The sequence below is a fragment of the Echiichthys vipera genome (assembly GCF_963691815.1).
Source record: "Echiichthys vipera genome assembly, chromosome: 17".
NCBI lineage: Eukaryota > Metazoa > Chordata > Actinopteri > Perciformes > Trachinidae > Echiichthys > Echiichthys vipera.
This window is the reverse complement of record NC_139842.1, coordinates 23,309,587-23,332,618: the sequence shown is the minus strand read 5'-3', so window position 1 is coordinate 23,332,618 and position 23,032 is coordinate 23,309,587. Positions and strand designations below refer to the sequence as shown.

The window sequence follows — 23,032 nt, the reverse complement described above, 5'->3', positions numbered from 1 at the left end:
CAGCATAATTAAGCAGAACAAAATCAGCTTAAAAATAACAACATAGCTGAGGGCTCGTAAGCCCTAACTGTAAGCTTTATCAAAAAGGAAAGTTTTAAGTTTACTCTTAAATATCTTAGAGTACTCGTTTGTGGTATTTATTGTTCCTGCTCATGTTGTGGAAGCTAAATGTGATATTATGTCTCCCACTGCTTGCCTCTTCTCCTGTCTCATGGAATTGGCCTCATACTGACATATAAACCTCTCAAACTACTCCCCCGCCTCTAACAGACACAACTGCTTTTGTAATTACACTTTTTCTCATTTGTTCGATTTTGACTCTCAAAACATTAAAAACATGCAACCAAGGCTTGCTGGAGAGTTTCCACAATATCAAAGAAAAATCTGATTTAGATAAACATGAATTCTATAGGTACCAAGAACTTAGAGATTACTTTATGAAGGAGATCAGGATGAACCACTCCAGAGACGTGACTGGTGCGATCCAAATCATAACAAACACATACAAAGAAACCAAAGTTAGAATTACATCAGGGTTATTTAAAACATTTATATTAAATAAACAATCAACTAAATACATAAAAGAAAAATGGGAAAAAAGAAATTACGCTAAAAATCACTGATGAAGAGTGGCCAAACATGTGGAAAGTACTTCACACATCCACTAGTTTGCGGATCTGGAGGGATAAATCTGATACGTTTTTTGATTTCACCCAAAGTCAAGAGTTAGCAGTTGAACAAACATAGGGTTTGTTGGAGAGACTGTGGAGTAAATAATGTGGATCACTCGCATATTTTCTGGAAATGTGATAAAATCAGACCCTTTGGAAATGTTTTACACGATGTGTCGTTAAAAATACTTGGATATAAGACTCCTGGATGTACAGTACTGTTGTGTAACCTGTGTGAAGAAAATATAAGAGCGAAGGACAGATATGTGGTAAAAGTATTACTAACAGCAGCTAAGAAAGCTATCACAAAGAAATGGGGGAGGAAAGACATCCCTACACAGGACCAATGGACTCACCTGGAATTCTAGACAATGGAGAAAAAAAAAGAAAAAGAAAATGGACAGACTTATTTGATAGTGACTCCCATGTGTTTATATTTGTTTTTGTATTTACTTGTTTTAATTGAGGTGTTACATCCCAATAACGGAAAATCCTCAATAAGAATTAAAGTGAGAGAAAAACATGCAACAAAGGCAAATATTTCCACCAAACAACACAACTTAAACTAATGGTGGTTAAATTCATATATTTTTGGGTAACTCTCTACATTTTGGCGTCTTACATAATAATCACTTGTGATGCAGCATAGATTCTTTTAAATGCATGAAAATAAATAAACCCTTTGATTCCGCCCAATAATTTAATGTTATGATACAGCATGTATGATCATATGTGCATTATTATGTACTTAACTACATACATACAATGATAACTTATGATACTGCATGGACTATTACAGCACGCTGAGTCCTCACTACAGCTGGTTGTTGAGGTGTGTGTAGGTGAGGATATGTAGGTAATCATAATGTATTATAAGTTCCATCAGTCAACTTCTTGTATATAGTCAAGAGCATCAATAAGACACCGAAATAAATAATTTTAAGTCACATCTATAATGTTTTATGACGGTCGATGTATTGCACCGGCAAACATTGTGTGTTTATGAGTGTGGTCATGAAGCATTAAGAGTGCATTATACTGTAGAATGTCACCACTCTGAAATGCTCACACTGTTATTTGTTTTATTGAACTGCATCACAATTTTTCATGTCACTTATTGGCTGAACCAAAATGGGTCTATACTTTTCAAACTCAGTATGCTTCATAATGTGAATAAATATAAAATGAACATAAAAGCAACCAAAGGATAAGTGTGGGTGGAAATATCCAAAGAAAATAAGTAGTTGAAATACTCTGAACTTCACATTTAGATTAGTTCCTGACTGATTGCCACCTGTTTCACGTAGAACAATTAGATTCATAATTAAGACGTTTATTTCTATCATCTGTGAATAGACAATTTCCTTTTATTTTGCACAGTTAACTCAATAGAGTTTTGATGTCTTTGTATCAGATCTGTGTTAAAAGGGTGTGAAAAATGTGGGAAGCCAATGAAACAGAAGAAAGTGATGATGAAGGTCAAGTGGATCCCAGTTTCATTAATCATGTCTAAGTGATCCAGATGTGTAAACAGAACAAAAGTGGGAAGACCTTTGTCTGACTTAAGCATTCGTTTTCAGCTTTTTCAGGTTTCTGCTCTTTTATGTAGTATAAGACATTTGTCAGTGTTTGAGTTGGACATCTCAGGCTGGGTATAAATGAAGTTGACTGACTCTAACCAAACCTTTATTCTAACATGAACCATCCATCCATCCAATGGTTCTAAACTACACATCCTGTTTAATACATGGATGTATTAAGAAAACAGGATACAGTGTTTGAGGCAGAGCCCTGTTCATTCCGATGAAAGCTTCTCAGCGGGCACATGAAGCCAAAAAAGTTCAACTTCCGTAAATGAAATTACCAGGATAATCAGCACAGCTTATGCACGGTTTGGCGCATAGAGCAGTCGCAATAATCGTGCAGCTCTTCTAGACTTTCCAAATTTTATTGGAACACATGCATCAAATCCTGATATCAGCACGAGTCATTTTTGTAGATTGTGATGCATGAAACAAACTGATCAACTGAGTTACAGACTTCTCTTTTGCCATGGCAGTTAATGGGAAATGTCTTTTGGAGCCACGTGGCATCAGATGACGGACACAGACTCAGTTAAAAACTTGAATGGATACTATAACTTTATCTTCTTCTTTTTCTGATCTTTTGGGAAATACGCTTATTTGCTTTCAAGGATAGAGTTAGAAAAGAAGATAGTTATGGCTCTTATATGTTCATTAAATTCTACAGCCAGTAGCTGTTTAGCTTAGCTCAGCACAAGGACTGGAAACAAAATCTACCTACCAGCGCCTCTAAAACTACTAATTGTGAGTTTTATTTGTCCAGGAAGTTACTGCTCCAAGTCAAGAGATAGACCCGCACACTTTAGATTTTGCACAGATTAAGCAATATACAGTAATTGAGAATGATAGGTGCTGATAGGGGGGGTTGTTACCTTTGGACAGAGCCAGGCTAACAGTTTCCCCCTTGTTTACAGTTTTTGTGCAAAGCTAACCAGCTGCTGGGTATATGGTCATGTGACTTCTTAATAGACCTTTATGGATCTAAGGGGCATCCAAGGGGTACCACTCAAGCTTATGTTCACATACTCCAGCTATACAGTGAACCTCCAGATATGAGTCATATTGATCTCTCTTGGCAAGAAAGTGAATACCATCTTTAAGGTTAAAAAGAGGCTAAAATGTACCTGACTTTTACCATGAATCAGCTCAGAATGTTTTGAACTCCTTTATGTGTTTGAAACACAGAGGTGTGTGTTGATCACTATTTTAAGGTTTGGCTAGGTTTCTTCTTGCTTGTTATTTCCTACCTTTTTAGTTTCAGTCTGTAATTGCTCATACAAGTTCAGCCAGCATCCATTCTAATTTGAGAAATCGTTTTTAAGAGCTTCTTTCTGACAGCGTGCCAAATCAAGTGCATTTAGTTACCGTTTCTTCTTTACCGTGTGGCAGACAGGGTGAGAGAAAACACTTGTGACGGATAAACAGAGGAGTAAAACAGATGGTTGTCTTTGAAAATAGTTTTAAATATATTTCTCTGTGTGCAGAGTTCATCTCACTCCCAGCCAGATCATGTCTGTAAGTCTTAAACACATCCTGTTTGTTAGCAAACCAACCGTTCTCTGGGCCCAGCCATCCAAACACTGGGCTCTAGCTCCTGGCAATCATCAGCTCTTTGCATGTTGGATCATTTTGTTTACACTTTATGTTTAAGTTCTTTAAGTTTGCTGTGAACTGGCTGTAGCCATTAATCAAACTCATTAACTGTGCAACTCTTTAGGGCTGTACATTACTGTAGACAGTGTTCCATTTTAATTGGTTATTGTATCATAAGATGGTTGGTCAATAAAATGGGAATCACTGTCTCATTTTAAAGCTTTAGGTGAACAATAAAATCCAGCTTCGATACAGAGTGGTTGAACACTTACAGTGTTTTTGTTTTATCCAAGCTGGTATGAAGAATGGAGTTAGCATAAATTGGGGATACCTTCATGACCCGAGGCTTTGATTAGTGCAGCCAATTATTGTACTCCTTTTACTGTGCTCTTTTGAAGTTGTATGCTCCCAACCCAAATCAGCGAAACACATCGGTTCAGTAGTTATTTTGTTCAGATGTACAGATTCAACGATGCCTGTGCCTGACGAGAACCGGCAGAATTATGCTACTCATGTTGTTAAAGCTGACTAACTGGCTTCCAGTAAGTCAATCTTCAAAGACATTTTATGGCTTAGGGGCAAAATACATTTCTGACATGCTTGAACAACATAACCCCAGTTAGTCCCTTAAATCAGTGTTTCCCAACCCCAGGGCTGTGGTCTGGTAGGTCTCTGAACCTGTGCTACTAGACCCATTAAAACTACTGCAACAATTATATAACTTTATGGGATATTTTTGCAGTATTTACCTTAAATATGGTGCTGGTTGATACATGAAATCTGTTTGAAGCCACTACATGAGTGTTGCTGAGAGGTCTGTCTGTATTTTTTTATTATGCGAGCGCGATATCTCAGGAACCCCAGGAGGGATTGTCTTCAAATTTGGCACAAATGTCCACTTGGAGTCAAAGATGAAATGATTAGATTTTGGGGGTCATAGGTCACTGTGACCTCACAAATCCGTTTTGGCCATAACTCAAGAATACCTAGGCTAATTATAACAACATTTCACACACATGTCTAATAGGATAAGATGAATGAAGTGATGAAATTTTATATCCAAAAGGTCAAAGGGTAACTTTCCGTTCATTATTCAACACCGTAACTCAGAAATACTCAAAATACACTTTATACCTTATTATTCAATTCCTTCAATATTCAAAAATACAAATATTATGTAAGTCTGGACGGTTTGGATGTAGACAACAACTTGACTGGTTGGCTAAGGCAGACAACCATTTACAACTGCAAGGTGCTAATTCTAGTTTAGTAATTATCCACAACACAGTACAGAGCAAAACGTTAAGTTTCAGTCACTTTTGAGCTTTGTCTTTCCCTCACGTCATTTTCTGCATTTTAGTTATAGAGCCCAATATCACAAATTTGTCTGACACCTGTCCTTGTCCTGCTGAGATCACACCTGCCCGTGATTCACTCAAATTGTGTGACGCTCAAAAACTCAATGAAGACTCAAATTTGCAGCAGTTTTTACTGTAAATGGTGCAACATACACAAAGCAAATGTAATTGTCCTGTCACATTGACATATTTGCTCTGTCAGAATTCATTTGTGTATCCGCAGGAACTTGTGCAAGTAACTTGATGCAAAGCATCTTGTGGCCACTGTGAACACAAAATTTAAGCCCCTTAACACCCACACGGGTGTTTTCAGTTCTTCTGGCTGATTAGACCTCTGCTTGGGCTGAAAGTGGGCGGGGCTTTGATGAGAATTTGATGGGAATTTATGAGGTCATAAATGTCCGTCTACCACTAAGAATGACAAAGGTGTACTTTGTCCCGCCTTAACAGGTGAAACAAAGCTAACAGGAGACTCAGGAAGATGTCAATCAACAACACACTAGCCTAGTGTTGCTAAGCAAGCCCTACCGTTTTCTTGGACTTTCAAAATAAAAAACAAGACGAAGAACTAATGTGGCGGCGTATTGCTGGCTTGAAGAGGCTACGGGCTGCAACAGACCTAAAAAAAGGATGAGGAGGACGGTTCAAAAAAAATAAAAAGACGTTTTAATACAACGTGGAAAGGACTGGCGACTGGCTTTTGTATGACGGCACAATAGAGGAGATGCATTGTCGGGATTGCTGTGTGTTTGGAGAGAGGAGGAAGCAGAGGGGGGAGTCTGCTCCTCCTCCTCTTTAAGGACTCAGAGCCTCAGTCTGTGCTCTGTGAAAGGGTTTTCAATTAGTGTCTGACCTCCACATTACAGTGGAATGGAGTTTGGTTTCCGTTCATTATTATTATTGTTATTGTTGTTGTTTATCTAAATGTTATTCAGTCAAAATAGTCAAATGTCTTATCTTGAAAAGCAACATAAACGTATAAGTCATTTGTTATAAATGTAACATTTATTGATAATCTAAAATTAAATAAATGTTGAACCTGGGTATCTAATGGCACTACAGTGAGAAAGAAACAGTGACTAATGGATTGCAGTTGGGTGTTAACTAAATAAATGAGCCTATCAGATGATTGGCTGTTTTTATTGCTGTTATTTTCTATTCTAAATGCTGCCACACCAGGTCAGACACAGTTTTAAGTCCTTATGTAGGTCTAGTCATTAATGGGATTAAGTTAATAACTCAACAACACTTTAATGTGGATTCTGTTCAAGTTCAAGAACCATTCTTGTGCATTTTCTGAGCCCTTATTTAAGGCATAAAAACATTTTGGCTGGTAAACAAACACTTCAGGCCCTTCCTGTGGTTGTTCAGGGGCTTTAAAAAAAACTTAAACAGGGAAAAGATGGAAGAAACTTTAGGACTTCTGTACATTGATTGTAAAAATATATAAAGAATGGACCTGAGAGGATGTCAAGAAATTTCCAGGTGTCTCCAAACAGCTAGAACCTTAGCTACACAACCTCCTCCTCACAAACACACACACTGGGAGACCCCCTCTCTAGTGTTAGCTTCCAGAGCTATTATATGGATGATTATAAAAAAAACGGTCCACAGGATAAAACGTTGAGAACCAAGTGAAACTCTTTGCTCAACTTTAGTTTAGGGTGCAGTCAGCAGAGGTTTACCTGCTGACATGTGACAGACCCTCATAGACCCTGACTCTGTATTTATTTCATCTCTCAGAGCCACATTGTATGATGATCAAGAACACGCCAAATGACTTTGGTCAACTGTTTTAATTCAAGGACATTTTTCTAGGTTAGAAGTTTCTGTGATAGCTGGTTTATTTTTAATTTTTTCTATGACACTAGCTACAGTCTTCAGACTTCCACAGGTACCTGATAGGGTGGACTGTTATTCAAAGAAGCCATTATGTCCCAGCACCCTGCTCATGTCAACGCTGCCTTTGGAGAGGTCAGAGCCAAGCGCTCCCTGTTTTAAAAATGCAATAGAGATTCCATTATTTGGCACACATAAAAATAAGTCCTAATGATCTATTATTAATGCTAAAATGTATTGATTTATTCATGAAAGTCTTCTTTTGTCCCTCTCTGGTCGTAGAAGAGGCTGCGGTAGAAATGCCACAGAAATCAAAATGGAGGTTGTTTTATTTCCTCACCGTCCCTGATTGTGTGTCTTCATCTGTGGCAGGTCGTTGTGTGTGATTCTGGTGTTCAGCACCAAAGGACAGCGGTACCTGCGGGTCGGGCTGGCTGTGCCTCTCTTTGGCTCTGTGGCCTGCCTGAGGAGGATGGTGGCTGACGAGGGGAAAATTTCCCCAGATCAGGTAACAAAAAGCAGGAAGAAATGCACCCCGATTCCTTTTAGATTTTCCTGTTTTAAACCGCAAACCTTTCTAGTTGAGCAACGATTGACTGAAATGGACTCTTCCTCAGCCAAAATACTCTAAGCTGGAGCTGAGATTGGAGGGAACAATAGTGCAGTGAAATTGAGTTTCATCAAGTGGGATGGGAGTTCACTCCCACAGCGTTTTTATGAGACTTTGGCACTGTGATATGGAAACTAACCTGCGTTTGTGTTTGTTTATCTACAGGTGATCCTGACGGAGGTGTACTCCACGGGGTTCCAGCGCTCCTTCTTTGATGAGGAAGATCTGACCAGCATAGCTGAGAATGATGTCATCTATGCGTTCCAGGCTCCGCCCCTGTACATCAGAGGAGGCTCTGCACGGATCTCAGGTATCTGCATGACTGAAACTTAAGTATAACAATCTGTAGTTAGAACATAACACACACACTGTCTTTGAGGAGTTTGTGGTACTACATTCATTCATCAATTGAGTCCCTTCTTTGATGTGAATATACACACAGATCTGAGAGCAAAGGAACCAGTTTTATTAATTTACTTTGCTAAATGAACCCCTCAGGGAACACACCTTACTGCAGGGGGCCCTTGGAGAGCACATTAAGGAGAACTTCACATAGAGCTCTGTAAATTACACCCCCTGTGCAGATCAGATTTATGTTTTCATTTCATCTGTTTTGCAGCTAGCGATGTAAAATGTGAGCTCAGAAGTACCTCAGTGTGCATTATCCCTTTGTTTCTTGCTTTGTGGCTTACACAGACCGCTTCTGCTCCCTTGTCCTCTCTTAAAGTCCTGGAAGTGTAGGCACTGTGTCAACACTTCTGTTGCACCTGAGAAATATGACTTTTATTGCTTTAATTATATTGCTCAATGACCTAAAAGGAGCTCCCGTCCCTGTGGCAGTGTGACTGATCTACATGCTTGCATAGTCTAAATCCCCTGGGTTCTCGCTGGCTCAGCCTGCCAGGGTTGATATGGAGACTCTACATCACCACTCAACACTTTTCTGTGCACTACAGATTGTCCCGTCTTTCACATTTGCCCTGCGAGAACACATGTAAGATATTGTCATCTTTAAAGAAACATCAATGTTATTCAGGAGGTTCAAGATGAGAAAGTTGAATACTGTCATGGGTAGCAGATCAGAAGCTGTGCTCACATCTGTTGAACCAGGGGTGCCCAATCCTGGTCCTGGAGAGCTACTGTTCTGCATGTTTAAGGTTTCTCCCTGCTCCAGCACACCTGAGTCTTATCAAACCTAAAACATGCAGGACAGTAGCTCTCCAGGGGCAGGATTGGGCACACCTGTTCTAAACAAAGGTTTGATTATTTCTTCAAATCTAATAAAATAGGATTCATGCATACAAAAGTACAACGCGCACGCGCTGTTGAATTAAAAACTGCCGCTCCCTGTGGAGGTGAAGAGAGAGTGAGTGCATTCATTAAATAAAGAGTGACCAGGTGAACTTAATCAGGTAATAAGGAGTGACAAGTGTGATAACCATAGCCAATCAGTGATGAGGGTAGGAGAGCTGTAAAGGATGTGAGGTAGGTAGGGAAAGGAAGAGAAAAAAAGAAAAGAATATAGGAATCTTTACTACAGTTGACATCTTAAGGAAACTGTCAAACATGAACACCTGGCTTATGCCCTTTCAAATGTTGGAGTGTTCCTTTAAATCACAACAGGATGTCACTCTTTAAGGTCAATTAACTGCTAAATCACTGCACTCCTTCATATTATCTTGTTTCAAATAACGCCTCCGATGTTTGGAACCAGCACTTCGCCTAACCATCCAAGAGAAGTTGTGTGACCTACATGATGGGTTAACTGTGAAAGGAACATGGAGGGGGAAAGCAGTGACGCTCGAGGCTGCAACATCGAGGCACTGGACACCCTCTTCCGGGAGGACTAGTTTGAAAATATGGATGTCAACGACCTAGAAGCTTGTTTCAGTGAGCCATGCATTCATTTTCAGAAAAACCCACTGGAGTGGTGGAAGTCCAACAGGCAGCGGGACAAAAACCTGAGCGTTGTTTCTGTGGCAGCAGCTGCTGATACCTGCCGCCTCTGTACCAGAGGAGCACCTGTTCTCCACAGCAGACTGATCATTAACAGAATGCAAATGCGGATTTAATTACGTTTTTGTAAGGAAACAATGTTTTGAAGTTGTGGTTGTGAATAATAAATCCTTAAAAGAGTAACTGTAACATTACTTGATCTCCTATGTTACTTTTTAAGGCAAAAACTTGAGCGAACCCAAAGGGATATTTTAAAAAAAGCAGCATAAGCTTGTTTTGATAGTTTATTGAAAACAACATTTTTCATAAATATATATCCCAGCAGTCTCTCTTAAACTATTTATATACATAAATTAGATATTAAGTTACATAATTATTTTTTTTATACTCAACTTCACATGAGTGGGCCTATTTCCTGCCTCACTGTGATTAATCAGAGCTGCAAAATCAAAATAGTGTATGGGTAAAATGTTGCATTAATGTATAAAATGCCTTTTATTGCATTTTTTCTCTCCAGTCACAATAATGATCTGTAATGCTTTTAGGCTGTCTGGCGCCATAAAAATCTGATCTTCATGCCCCTTCTGTAATAGCTAAATTTAAAAGGTTTGATCTCAGAGAGACCCTTAATCAATTATCCATAATTGATTAAACAAAAGCAAAAATCTGAGTCCTGTGGGTTGGATATGAGACAGAATAACAAACTCTCATTAAGGGTCTCATGAAAGCTAAACTTGGTAATCTATGCATTTTTATGTGCAGTGGTAATGTTAAGGAAAGTTTATCAAAGTGGATTATGTCCTTGGGCGTTAAATTGAGCCACATCGTGAGCCAGTGTGGAGCCTGTGGAGAGCAGCGTCCTGGTTGCATGGCAAATGCACTGTGTCTTGTGGGCAATTAAAGCAAAAGATGCATGGTGAGATCTGAGGGTTTTATCATGATTCAACATGCCCATTTGCGGTCAGTTTCCTTGTTACTCGTAACTCACTTGATTGATTGAAGTCAACTGGCATCCATTCAGTAGATTCCGAGAGAAGTTACACACTTAAATGTTACTGTATGTGTGTGTGGTATGCCAGCTGCACAGTGGCTGACTGGAAAGCCCTCCAAAGGGTTGTTAACACAGCCCAAAAGATCATTGGTTGCTCACACCCCACCCTGGAAGAACTGTACAGCTCTTGCTGTCTTAGTCAGGCTAAAAACATTCTAAGGGATTCATCCCACTTGATGCTTTTAATGTTAAATTATTTCTGCACTTTAAGGGATTGTACTGTAAATTTTGTGTTACTGGTATAATGACAATACCATAATAAAGACAATTCTAATTCTGATTCTCAATGATAGAAAAGCTCCTGGTGTGAAGGGCTGTTAGAGACGGCGTGAGGTACTCAGTAAAGATCAGTTCAGTGTCTGCTATGAATGAAAAAAAGAACATCCCTTCTCATACGTGAGTTCACCACTCCCGACCCCCCTGCTGTAAATGAATACCTTAGGTCATCTTCTCATCACTGCATATATCACCTCTCCTCTCCACACAAAGTCATCATTTCATTATTTTCCCCGCTTTTATAACACAACACATGTCGAGTCACAGTTACTGTTACTGCACCTGCCAAGCTCTAGGTTATTGCACAGCACAAATGTTGGTTACAAGACTGGCTTTCACTATTACACTGTGGATGTGCTAGTCATGTGACAGGCTTATAACACAGCATCGTAACCACACAAATGAGTGTAGTAGTTAATTATGTGCTCTTTGGTTTTGGAAGCGATCTTTGGTTACTTTAACCACTAAGCTACTTAGCCGGACGTGCAGACGATCGGAGCTTACATTAGAGCAGATAAACGCACAGTTTTTAATTCATTCTTTAGAAAGGCTAATGAAAAAGATACCATCCTCCAAGATCTTTTACTGCAGGGAATCACTGCCCCATGCACACCACTTCTCCACTCATCTTCCCTATTTAGGAAAACAGAAGCTGTAGGCGATGAACAGACGACAGTCCCTTCACTCCTGTTTTTATCATTACTTTGACACCCTACATATGTCCGCTGAACTGAGGAAAGTGGAGATACAATTTTGTGTTTGGATTGCAGCATCATGTACCATATGGTAATCAAGTAATTAGGCTATACATTAAAAATAAATAATGTATGAAAGTTCAAAGTGTTGTTCAAAAGTTTCATCTCTTTGGGAATTGATGGTGCACAGACAGAAATTAATAAGCACAGTGTCACAGCAGGAGGTACTGATGCCAAGGAAGAGACTTGAATATGGAATCACCTGCCAAAAAGTATTTGGAAACAGATAATTGGCTTTCACAGTCAAGTATCTATTGCACATTCTCTCATGTCTCTCCCAAACAGAGAACAAGCCCTTTCTCTTAGTCATTCAACACCCAGTTTTCAGTAAGATGAGATAATGGCCCATACTGTAGCTTCAGTTTGGCTTATTATCATATGGTCTGTTTGTTGTTCAAAGATCCCCTCCACTCAAAAATGTGTTTATCTTGTGTTAATTTCCCCTAAAATGTCTCAACTTGACTGTACTGACGCTATCTGAGCAAAGTTTGTCACTGAAGAGCTGCTTTCACATTCCTCTCCTGAATGAGGAGATGTCTGTGCACTTCCCTGAAATCTGAGATTCAAGCACACGCTGGGCGAGCTTTGGCTGGATCGTTACAAATTCAAAAGACAATCCCTGTCTAACATGCAAAAAACAGAAACAAATCCTGAAGCCTCCATTGCAGAGCCGACTGTCAGTGCAGAGAGAAAACACACTGTCATCATAGCTGCCACTGACAGTTAAAAGCTAACAAACAACAGAAACTAATGAAAGATGCTGACTACAACCAAAATATCTTTATAACACGAGCCTGTGAATGTTCTCATTCGTCCAGGTCATCGTTATCCTCAAAGCAATTTCAGTCAAAAACAACTGGACTGGTTGTTTGTCTAGGAAGACGTTTCACCTCTCATCCAAGAGGCTTCATCAGTTCATGTACGCATCTGACCAGGCTGGGACTGGTCCAACTAACTGGTGTGGAGATCCAGGTATTTAACCTCTCACAAGGCCGATGATGTCACTGAAACCCTTTGTGCTCCAAGTGCCCACGCCCATCGTTAGAGTGACAGTCGGTGGTGGGCAGTTGGTTTCGACGTCGTTAGTGCTCTATTGAGTCTGAACGACAGTCGTTGGGGTCACCCGGGCCATGTGTGAACAGTTGTCCTTTGAGGTTAGATTGTTGAATCTCCTGGGAAGGGATGAAAGGGCGGCATTGTAAATTGGAGATAAGTGGTGTCTCAGACCCCCTCCTCTGTTTAGCGATGGTTTCTCCACTTTTACATAGATGGCTTCTTTTACTCCTCTTTCAAACCATCTGTCCTCTCTGTCCGTTTATGCAGTGGTCGTTTTGTTTCTCCAATGTATTGGAGAAACAAAACAACAACAAAACAACCACTGCATAAACGCATGGCCCAACACAGGAGAGCTAACTCCTCAGGCCTGGACTCGGCTGTCCACTTACACCTCAAGGAGAAAGCCCACTCCTTTGATGACAGCAATGTCCAAATCTTGGACAGAGAGGACAGATGGTTTGAAAGAGGAGTAAAAGAAGCCATCTATGTAAAAGTGGAGAAACCATCGCTTAACAGAGGAGGGGGTCTGAGACACCACTTATCTCCAATTTACAATGCCGCCCTTTCATCCCTTCCCAGGAGATTCAACAATCTAACCTCAAAGGACAGTTGTTCACACATGGCCCGGGTGACCCCAACGACTGTCGTTCAGACTCAATAGAGCACTAACGACGTCGAAACCAACTGCCCACCACCGACTGTCACTCTAACGATGGGCGTGGGCACTTGGAGCACAAAGGGTTTCAGTGACATCATCGGCCTTGTGAGAGGTTAAATACCTGGATCTCCACACCAGTTAGTTGGACCAGTCCCAGCCTGGTCAGATGCGTACATGAACTGATGAAGCCTCTTGGATGAGAGGTGAAACGTCTTCCTAGACAAACAACCAGTCCAGTTGTTTTTGACTGAAATTGCTTTGAGGATCTTTATAACACCTTTTTGATGAATTGCCATTTAAGTTTACACAGACTTTCATGGTACCCAGAGTCCTAATGACTTTGGTGATCCTCTGACTCTTCCTTTCGTGCCACCAAGAGGTTCATATATGTGGATTAGAGTGAAATGTCTCTCTCTCTGAAAACAGTTATTGGATCAAACGCAATTAAATTTGGTACACCCAATGGCCCTCATTTATCAATCTTGCGTGATAACGGGCACAGATCTGAGCGCCCAAATCCACTGGCTCAAATTTGCGTACACAATCTCAGACCTGACGTGAGATTTCATCGTAGCTCCCGCTCATGTCGAAATTGATAAATGCCGAAGTTTGCGTGGAAATGGTCGTACGCACGTTTTTCTGCCGTACGTTTGTTTGATAAATGAGGGGCCAATGTCCCCATGTTCGTGTAATAAACTCGATCTCTTGACTTTTCATCAAGTGATATCATCAGATCACTCAGTTTGGTATATACTTTGACCAAATACACGCAAAACTAATGATGTTCCCATCAGCCTTAGCTGTACTTTTTGTTGCGCTAATTAGCAACTTGACTGACGTTAGCATTTAGCAGCTCTGTGACAGCCTGGCTATCTTGTTTGGCAAATGAGTTAGATCAAATCAAATATCTGGCAGTATCACAATATTATTGGTAGACTTTTTTTATCTTCATCTGCCTGTTACACCTTAACAATTTGTGTGTGAAACATTTTTCCACAAATAACCATTAATCATGCAAACCCACAGGGGGCTGCTGCTCTGTGCAAATATGAGAACACGGAAATGGGACGATTCAGTCATTTATTTTGGAGCACAGACTCATAAAACTGTAAAGTGCAAAGTGAATTGTGTTTTTCAGCAAATGATGGGTTATATTCGGTAAAATGAACAACTATTGTAAAAGAGATGTGGGTAATATTCAGACAATCAAAATAAGCTTAAGTCATAAAACATGCATGTATTGTATAACCACCTCCTTTGTGAACAGAGCTTAGATATGACTGTGCAGACAGCTAATGGGATTGGGGAAGAGGGTGCGGGTCCTGTGGCTGTGGGAAGAGTAGATCCCTTTAGGGGCAGAGGTGTTTAATTATGGGCCTTCACATAGTCTGGCTGTGTTTAGTCTGGCTCATCCTGTTCATCTGTTTTACAATGCAAGAAGCCTGAGAGTGTAGGGGAACTATGAGTTCACAGGCGTCCTGCGGTTTCGTAGAATTAGTTTGAAGCTTTTTGATAATAAGAGATTAGGATCGACAGGTATGTACCCTAAACAAAGTTAACTCTAGGTGTTTATGTGTGAGTACGTGTGGGTTACCCATTTGTTCCCAACCACGTGTTTTTGTGTTGTGCTAGAAGTGGCTTTTCCAGTGTACAGGTAGTTATGGGAATTGTCTGACTGTGTTAAACACATCCACACAAGTGGAAACACACAAGCATGCGCACATCTCATACTTCTACTATTATTCACCTGTAAATAAGGTTTAAAAAAAAATCAGTGACAGGAGCCTTGAAAAAATGTGTTAAAACAGTATCGTCTCTGACAGTGAGCTATAGAACATGATTTAATAAGCCATGAGAGGTAGGTCTCTTCCCCACTGTCCCTGTATAAATCTTAGTGGGACAGCCCCGGAGGTGACCTCTGCATTTTACCGCTGTTTCATGAACATGTTTCGCTGGCCATTTAAAATAAGATTTTACCCCATGAATCATTCCTGCAGCTGTCAGAGGTCGCTGCTCATGTAAATTACAGCGTGTGATTTAAGCAGGATTTTTTTTCACTAACTAGAGCAACATTAATATCTTATCATTACTCTCAATCTCAGGGTCAAGACACTGCAATCAGAGGATTCATGTTAAAGCTGTAGTGGCTTACATGTAGACTCTGATTAGTTTGGAAAAGGTCTTGCCCTTCATACAGTGCACAGCTTAATGTCTTCACACCTCAATTATTTCTGTAAGAGGAGGGATGTGCCAACGCAGACACATGCTATTTTGCAAGGATCTCAGTAACAGGATGCTCAGGAGTGGCATTTGCTTTGTCAGTGATGAATCAGGTGTCAGGTGTAAACAACAGTGTTTAATGAAACGTTTGGGGAAGGCACAGCCACCGTGGTCGATCGATACTCTCTCATCTGCGTCTGCGAGTCTAATTTACCATGTGATTTATCACTGTGAACTTCTGAGGCGCTGACCTGCGTCTGCAGCCCAGAGCTTGTCGGCTAAGTGAGGAGAACGCAGTTCTGCTGACGTCACATTTCACGAGGATCTTGTAATCTCAGCTTTTCGCTCAGTCACACTCCTTTGTGTTGATAGAGAGACCAGGGGAACGGGAGAGAAGTGGTGCTGCTTTGCACCCCACCAGGAGGGGATGTGGAGCAGAAGCTGCATCAGATAATACCTCCTGCTGAGAGTGCAGGCAGCCATTGGTCCATCTGTTCTCCCCTCTGAATCACTGTTCCCCAAATAGAAAGCTGCTGTCTCACCACTTCATACATCTCAATTCTCCTACTCACCCCTTGTTAGCAGTGTTAGGTTTAATGATCACATTTTCAGTGCATGAACTGTCCATGTCAAGGAGAACATGTGAAATATGTGCTTCATGCTGTCAGCTATCAGTGTCAAATCTTTGAAAATAAACTGTTAACCAAAAGAATGTGAAGTGGGTGTGTGATCAGTAGCATCTAGATTTGTAAAGAAACTGTAATTGCATCTATTTAAAAAAAAAGAAAAGAACACAATAGAAAGCACTCATTCCGTTGGCTTCCTGTGATTCGTTTTTGTATCTCTTTCCAGTTTGTTGTCACACTCCCTCACTGACTTTCTCCTGTGTTATTCCTCCTCCGTCAGGGTATCATCACAGCCTCCCATCCTCCCCGTACTCCACTGGTCCTGAGGGTCAGAGGTTACCTTCATCTGGGACATTGTCATCAGAGTTCCTCAACCAGGGCGTCCCTGTAAAGATTCTGCTATTGGTGTGCAACGCTGCAGGAGCAGGCCAACAGGCTGTTAGGTAATTATATCAGCTGACCCTTTTTCAAACCCTGCTATCGTAGCTTAGTAACCGTATCTAGGCAAGGCTTGCCTGTCAAGATTTGGGTTTCTCCTCATGTTCAAGTGGTGTGCATGGGGCTCTAATAAGACTGATACTAAGTTTCTCCAGAGTTTGGAGTTTGTTTTTTTTACCTATTACAAAAAAAAAGATACTGTGATTAAACTGAATCGGAAGTAACTGTGTTCAGCTGTGTTAGCATGCTGGCTAACCTACCATTTTATCCGAAGCTAAGAGGCATCTCATTATCTAACTACATAATTTTGTTAGGTTATAGCTTACACTTTAAAAAAAACCCTGTTCAGGTTACTCACATTCATTCAATCAGTCAATCAATTACTTTATTTGTCCCCACTGGGACAGGGGGTTTTGCAGCAGCGGAATGCATACATTTACATGCAAAAAGACCATACAGAAACTAAATAACTATATTCAGTAGATACAAAAACAATAAGCATTACCTTACACAGGCTAGCTACAGCTGATAAAATCTGCATGTGACAGCTGTTATTTTAGACAAAATCTGTGGTTGTTGTCTAGATATAGACATTTTCTCATATGAACTCTGGACAATGTCATGAGCTGGTGATGACATGTCCCGAGTTTCGCTTTCACACATGCAGCACACGACAGAAGATTGTGTGTCAGATGCCTTCTCACTAACTAGAAATACTCCAGTGTGCAGGAGGCAGGACGTGATGCAGATTACATCATGGTGACTGATCCGGTTCATAATTTGGTCAGAAACAACCGAGTGTCTTGGCGTTCTTTGAATTTGTGTGAGGATTTGGGTGTCGGCACTTACCACAGAAGTGCTTAAATCTTGTCGTCTCTCCAGTTAGAGATTTTCTTTGCTTCTTAATGTAAATCACCCTTTTTCTTCACCCTTGGCGATTTGGTTTCTTCCACTTTGGCGCCAGCAACATTACAAAAACATCATCAACAACGCCCACTCACTGGCTGTGAATACTCTGCACAATGAGCTAAACACACGGACATTACACAGTTTGTACCAGGAAGCTGGGAGGTTCCACTCTGTTTGATGTTCGATTCAACTGATTCGGACATTGGTGTTCTCACATACAGCTCCGCCGGATCATTTCTAGATAATTTCAGGTTTGCAGTGTATGTGTGAAAGGGTCTGTTTTTGTTTACTTTCGTGTGAAACCAAAGTGTTTCCATTACAAAAAAAGGCCCCAGAGGGATTTACGAGACTCCGGAGGTGACGTACCACTCTGAATGGGTTTAGATCACCAGTGATCAGTGATACAGCGGTGTGCTGTAGTACAGAATTGTTGCAGTTTGATTTAAGGTGGCCCGTATGATTCACAGCGTCAACTTATGTACAAGCAACATGAACATCTTAAAAACTTGAGGTGCCGTAAAAGTGTTTGTTGACAGACCGGCTTGCACCGTGCTTTCAGTACGCTGCAAAACTAATTTTAACAACCTGTGCAAAGTTGTGCGTGCACAGATCATTTTCTGTGCTGCGTTCTACTACACCTCTGGATAAAAGTCTACTCATAGAATAGATAAAGTCTACTCTACATCACCGTGTTGTTGTGGCGTCGAGCGACTCACATGCAAATTAGGGGCGTTTCAGCAAGATAGATCCACCTCATTCTGGATATTCGACCCTAATGGAAACACACCTATTGTCAGTCTTATAGGTTTTGTTGGTGTTCAGTAGGTCGGTCCATATTATATCTAGCTTTGCTCTGGTGGAGCATTTGAAGGTCATGTTAGCTCCCTGTTACATAAAGGACTCATCTCACTGTGAGATGAGTTTCAGACCAAATGGCCGAAGCAATCTGACATCTGGCACTATATAGAGATCAGACATCTGTCTCCATGACAGTCCAGAGGGATCAATATAGGTGAGCTCGCCAACACGACTGTGGGAAAGTCCAATCCCCTCCATGTCTCACACTTTCTCCTTTAACCGCCTCAGGCTCGTTGATCAAACCACCCACCTATCTCACTCTCATCAGTGACAGCTGGAGGACTTGTCCGGGCCAAGTAAATGACATTGGAGTGACATACTTGTTTCTCTGTAGAACTGCATCACAGGTACATTTCTGAAAGTCAGATAAGTGTGAAAGCTCTCAGTTTTCATTGATTTGTTGAAACTGTGAAACCTACAGATAGCCGTAGAAAGGATTTAATCATTTTTTACATGGAATGTGTGAAAATGTGCACTGTTTTTACCATTATAACTCATGAAAGTTAACTATTTGATTTCACATTTTTCTTGCTACTGATTCTCTATCTGTTACTGCATGATCCCGTTTAAGAATCTCTTTTAATGGGAAAGTAAAGTTTAAATTCTGACTTCTAAATGTTTGCACTGCATTTCTAGGATGGGGGAGCTCTAAGAGTTGCAACCTCAATGTTAATGACCTTTGAATTTAAGTTTGTTTGCCACAAAGTATGCAGCAAAAGAATGGAATTGTTCTTCTATTGCCGTTTCCAACTGAATTAATTGTACTCCTGTTTTGTTGTGTGTATTGTCTCATGCCGTGTCGTGGTCGCTGCAGCTGCTGCTCCTCAGCCACCACAGAATTTTAATGGCTACCATCCTGAACAGTAATCCAACCGCATTTATTCAGAGGATCTCTGTGCTATCCATGTATGATCTCATGGGAAAACCGTATGACTGAGGATTTGTTCCACAGTTTTGTTCCTGTGTCTTTGAGAATCTACATAAAAACATGAAAATGATTAAAAGGATGAAACAGTGTCTTTACATGTCGAACCAAATTCACTTTTCATTCATTACACTTCTGTTCCTACTGATTAATCTAGTTTATTAGCATCGTAATTTACTCTGTATGTGCCCATGTGTGTCTTTGTTAGTTTCTTTATGCACATGCATGCTCACATGGTCTCATACTAATAAATCTCAAGCATACAATGGAGGGCTGCCCTCAATTAAATGGGTATTATGGTGATTGTGTCATGTGAGCTATCATTTCAGAGGGATGCTTTTCCCTCTCCTCATCATCTATTTTCACTCCTTATTATCTCTCTCTGCCCTTCCATAGATATGCTGTAATGAGAATTCTGCTCTAATGCTGATAATGTTAATAAATAATTATTTACATTACAATAGGATAAGGAGACGTGTGAGCCTGTCGGGCCTCATGTGAAGCAGTTGAGCAGGGGTGTTGTCCGCTGACTTTTTAACCTTTTTTTTAATCCTGCTCAAGGTTTGGACCTCCATTCCTGATGAGAGAGGACCGGTCTATTTCCTGGGACCAGCTGCAGCAGAGCATCCTCAGCAAGCTTTATTACCTGATGATCAATGGAGCCCAGGCACAGGTACTGGACAGCTACTAATAATTATGTGATTATTGATCCATGTGAGGAAATTTAGTTTTTTAAGGCAGGGACACCCCAACCCAACTTTAAAGAACCAGTGGTGACTAAGGTCGACTGTTGAGTCGCCTCATGTCACCTGCGTCTCACCCAAAATGTTGTACTGGACCACAAAGCAAGATTACAGCTGACGGCCAACTAGCACACACGCTCTGCACCTGTGTGAGAGGAAATGATTCTTCATACCAACAGGTGGTGGTCGTCTGTATTCATCATTCAGAAAGCAAAAGTCCAAAAGGATGGATTCAAGACACTAGTTAGCAAGTTAGCACATTAACAACATAACCAGATGTTGAAAGAAAAATGTCAATGCAGAATTTTTGTCTAACAGAGACTGTAGCAGGCTCAGTTTTAGAGACAATTAAGATATTGGTATCACAGGAAACTGGACGATCTAAGGAATCCATTCATACCATCCATGCAATCAACGTGCTAAATCTGCCGACTAGTGCCAATGAGGGATTTTAGTGATCAGCCGTTTAACTATTAACCGTCAATGAGACATTTGACCACCTATTACCATCAGTTAAAGAGTTCAAAACTATATTATTACAAAGATCATAATTCAACATGAAATACAACTCACAGGGGCAACGGGCCACACACATCTTTTATTGGAGAGCTTAAGCACAGCTGTGTGTCTAAATGGAATACTCCGTTTTGCTCCATACTTCTCTGCTGTGGGCGTGAGTGCGCCAGGCAGACACACAGCTGACAAACTGTGGATGGAGGGTGCGTTGGAGCTGGTAGGTATTCTCTGACTCATACGAACTCCCTCAAGTTGATATGAAACACATCTCAAACACATTCTGCAACTGCCAGTAAGAGTGTGGGAATTATTATTATTATTATTATTATGATTATTATTAATAATAATAATCATAATAATATTTACTGCATCACAGCCAGAAAAGTCCTGGAAGTTGTTGTGCAGGCCTTGTGTAATAGGTCAATAAAAATGTTCTATGATGCTTGTAAAAAGTATATTTAATAGCCGTGTCGTGTGGGCGGGCTTGTCTTTAGCACCAGCTGGGGGCAGAGAGGGGACACGGTTCCCTCCAGCCGTGCTGGCTTCCACACCTGTTCCAAGACAGGTTTAGTGGCTCTGGACAGAGGAAAGCATGCCCACACAATGGCAGTGTGCAGTACAGGTGGGAGAGCTTAAAGTGGCAGCTGGAGGCAGAAAAGAAAAAGGTTTTCTCTTGCTGCACCCACTGGCACACCACACCAGAGGCAGGTTAACTGCTTTGGGACACTCACTCACTGACTGTCTCACAGAGGGACATCTACAGTCCAAGAGAGACAGAGACACACATATGGCTGCTCTGTCCCATCATCCTGACCATTTGTTTCTAGTTTTGTGTATAAATAAATGGAGAGATTTTTGGACAGCGCTCTTTAAAAAACAATTCAGTGACTCTGTTACCACTGCCTAACAAATGGCGTCCACAGCAGTGATGTTACATTGCTTCTGTGCCTTTATTTCCAAACTAAGCACAGCTAACGCTGACTCAGCTAGTGCTAGCATTCACATTGTTCATCCTAATCATTAGCTTACAGTGGTAATCTACATAACTGCTTTTTTTAAGAGTTCATTCAAAGAACCCGGAAAAGAACCGCAAATGGAGTCGGTCTTTAACACTATTCGGAAAAGTATGCAACTCCTTTTTATGTAATTAAGGGTACAATCAGTGTTCCCAATGCAATCAAATGGGTCAACCAACCACCAAAATATAGCATGGTTTATTTACTGACTAATGATTATCATCATGTACACTTTATACTTTGACAGATAGACACAGTGACTACACATTTTTTTCATTGTGTCTAAAATGACTAAATGCACAAATTCATATTTCATTCCCCTGAACTGCATTAATGAAAATGAGTTTTTACAATGAACCAACCATTAATGTCAGGAATGAAAGAAATGATTACAATTATGCAAATGAAAATGCAGTTTTTACATGAGGCTGGAAAGCTTTTGTTAAGCCCAAAGTTAGCTGGCTAACCCGTTAATCACGCAATGTCATACAGGAGTAAGGGCTTTGGCATTTTTTTAATAATGAAATTTGATTAACACACAAAATACTAATTTTCCATCGTTTGTCAGATTTTTCCATCATATACAGTATATTAATTAACCTTTAATTTATATAGTCAACAATTAAAGATTGGCCCTTTTAATGTATTTATATATCTATGGTACTGCACTAATTTCTCACAATGTATATCATAATACATTTGCATACATATTGCTGTGACAGGCTGTAGGGCGATGTGTGTGCTAATGAGACTGGATTGGATCAGAGGTTGAGTCGTTCATCTTTCCACGCACGGCTAAAAACAAGCATGGTTGTCTTGTGTACCCTGCCACTGGGTAATTATAGAAAAGCAAACAGCACAGCTTGCTTAGATGCACCCCTGCTGTATGTCACTTTCAAATCAGTTATTTACTTTACTCAGGCTAAAGGGTCCATTCTCTTGCTTGCTGCTACACATTCACTTGTTTGTACTGTAAGCGCGCCTGGGTTTCAGCATGTGATGGTGTGCTGTTGGTCATGTAGCCAAACCGATTTCCAGCCAGTCTGTCTGCAGCCAGCTGACACCCAGCTGCAGTAAAGAGCCATGTAGAGCATGGGTTGTACAAGGAAACTGTTGACCAGCTTGCTGCTTATTACGCAGTGCTCTTGAAAGAGAAGAGTCAGGTGCAAAATCTTCAGTTCAGTTCAGTTTCTCTGCTGAAGATCTGTAGTCCCCTTTGTGCCCCATGCTGTCAGCCATTTAATTAAAACCAGGCTCGTACAGTATAATCCGTTTGCTGGAGCCTACCTCTGCCAAGAAAGGAGCAATGCTCTGAGCAGATGTTTGCTCTAAATCTTTCATCTCAATAGAATCTGTAGTTTTGTAATGAATTACT

At 40.6% G+C, this 23,032-nt stretch overlaps 1 protein-coding gene across 1 annotated transcript in view; it reads left to right on the top strand.

The window, feature by feature from the left end:
- The window catches only part of usp43b (ubiquitin specific peptidase 43b), a gene marked incomplete at its 3' end in the record, with an annotated part of 83,115 nt that overhangs the window by 43,250 nt on the left and 16,833 nt on the right, over window positions 1-23,032 (top strand). The window contains exons 5-8 of the mRNA XM_083931431.1: window positions 7,417-7,552; window positions 7,820-7,964; window positions 16,533-16,695; window positions 19,944-20,055. Of these exons, the coding sequence (XP_083787557.1) occupies window positions 7,417-7,552; window positions 7,820-7,964; window positions 16,533-16,695; window positions 19,944-20,055 (556 nt within the window). The remainder of the gene's footprint in view (window positions 1-7,416; window positions 7,553-7,819; window positions 7,965-16,532; window positions 16,696-19,943; window positions 20,056-23,032) is intronic.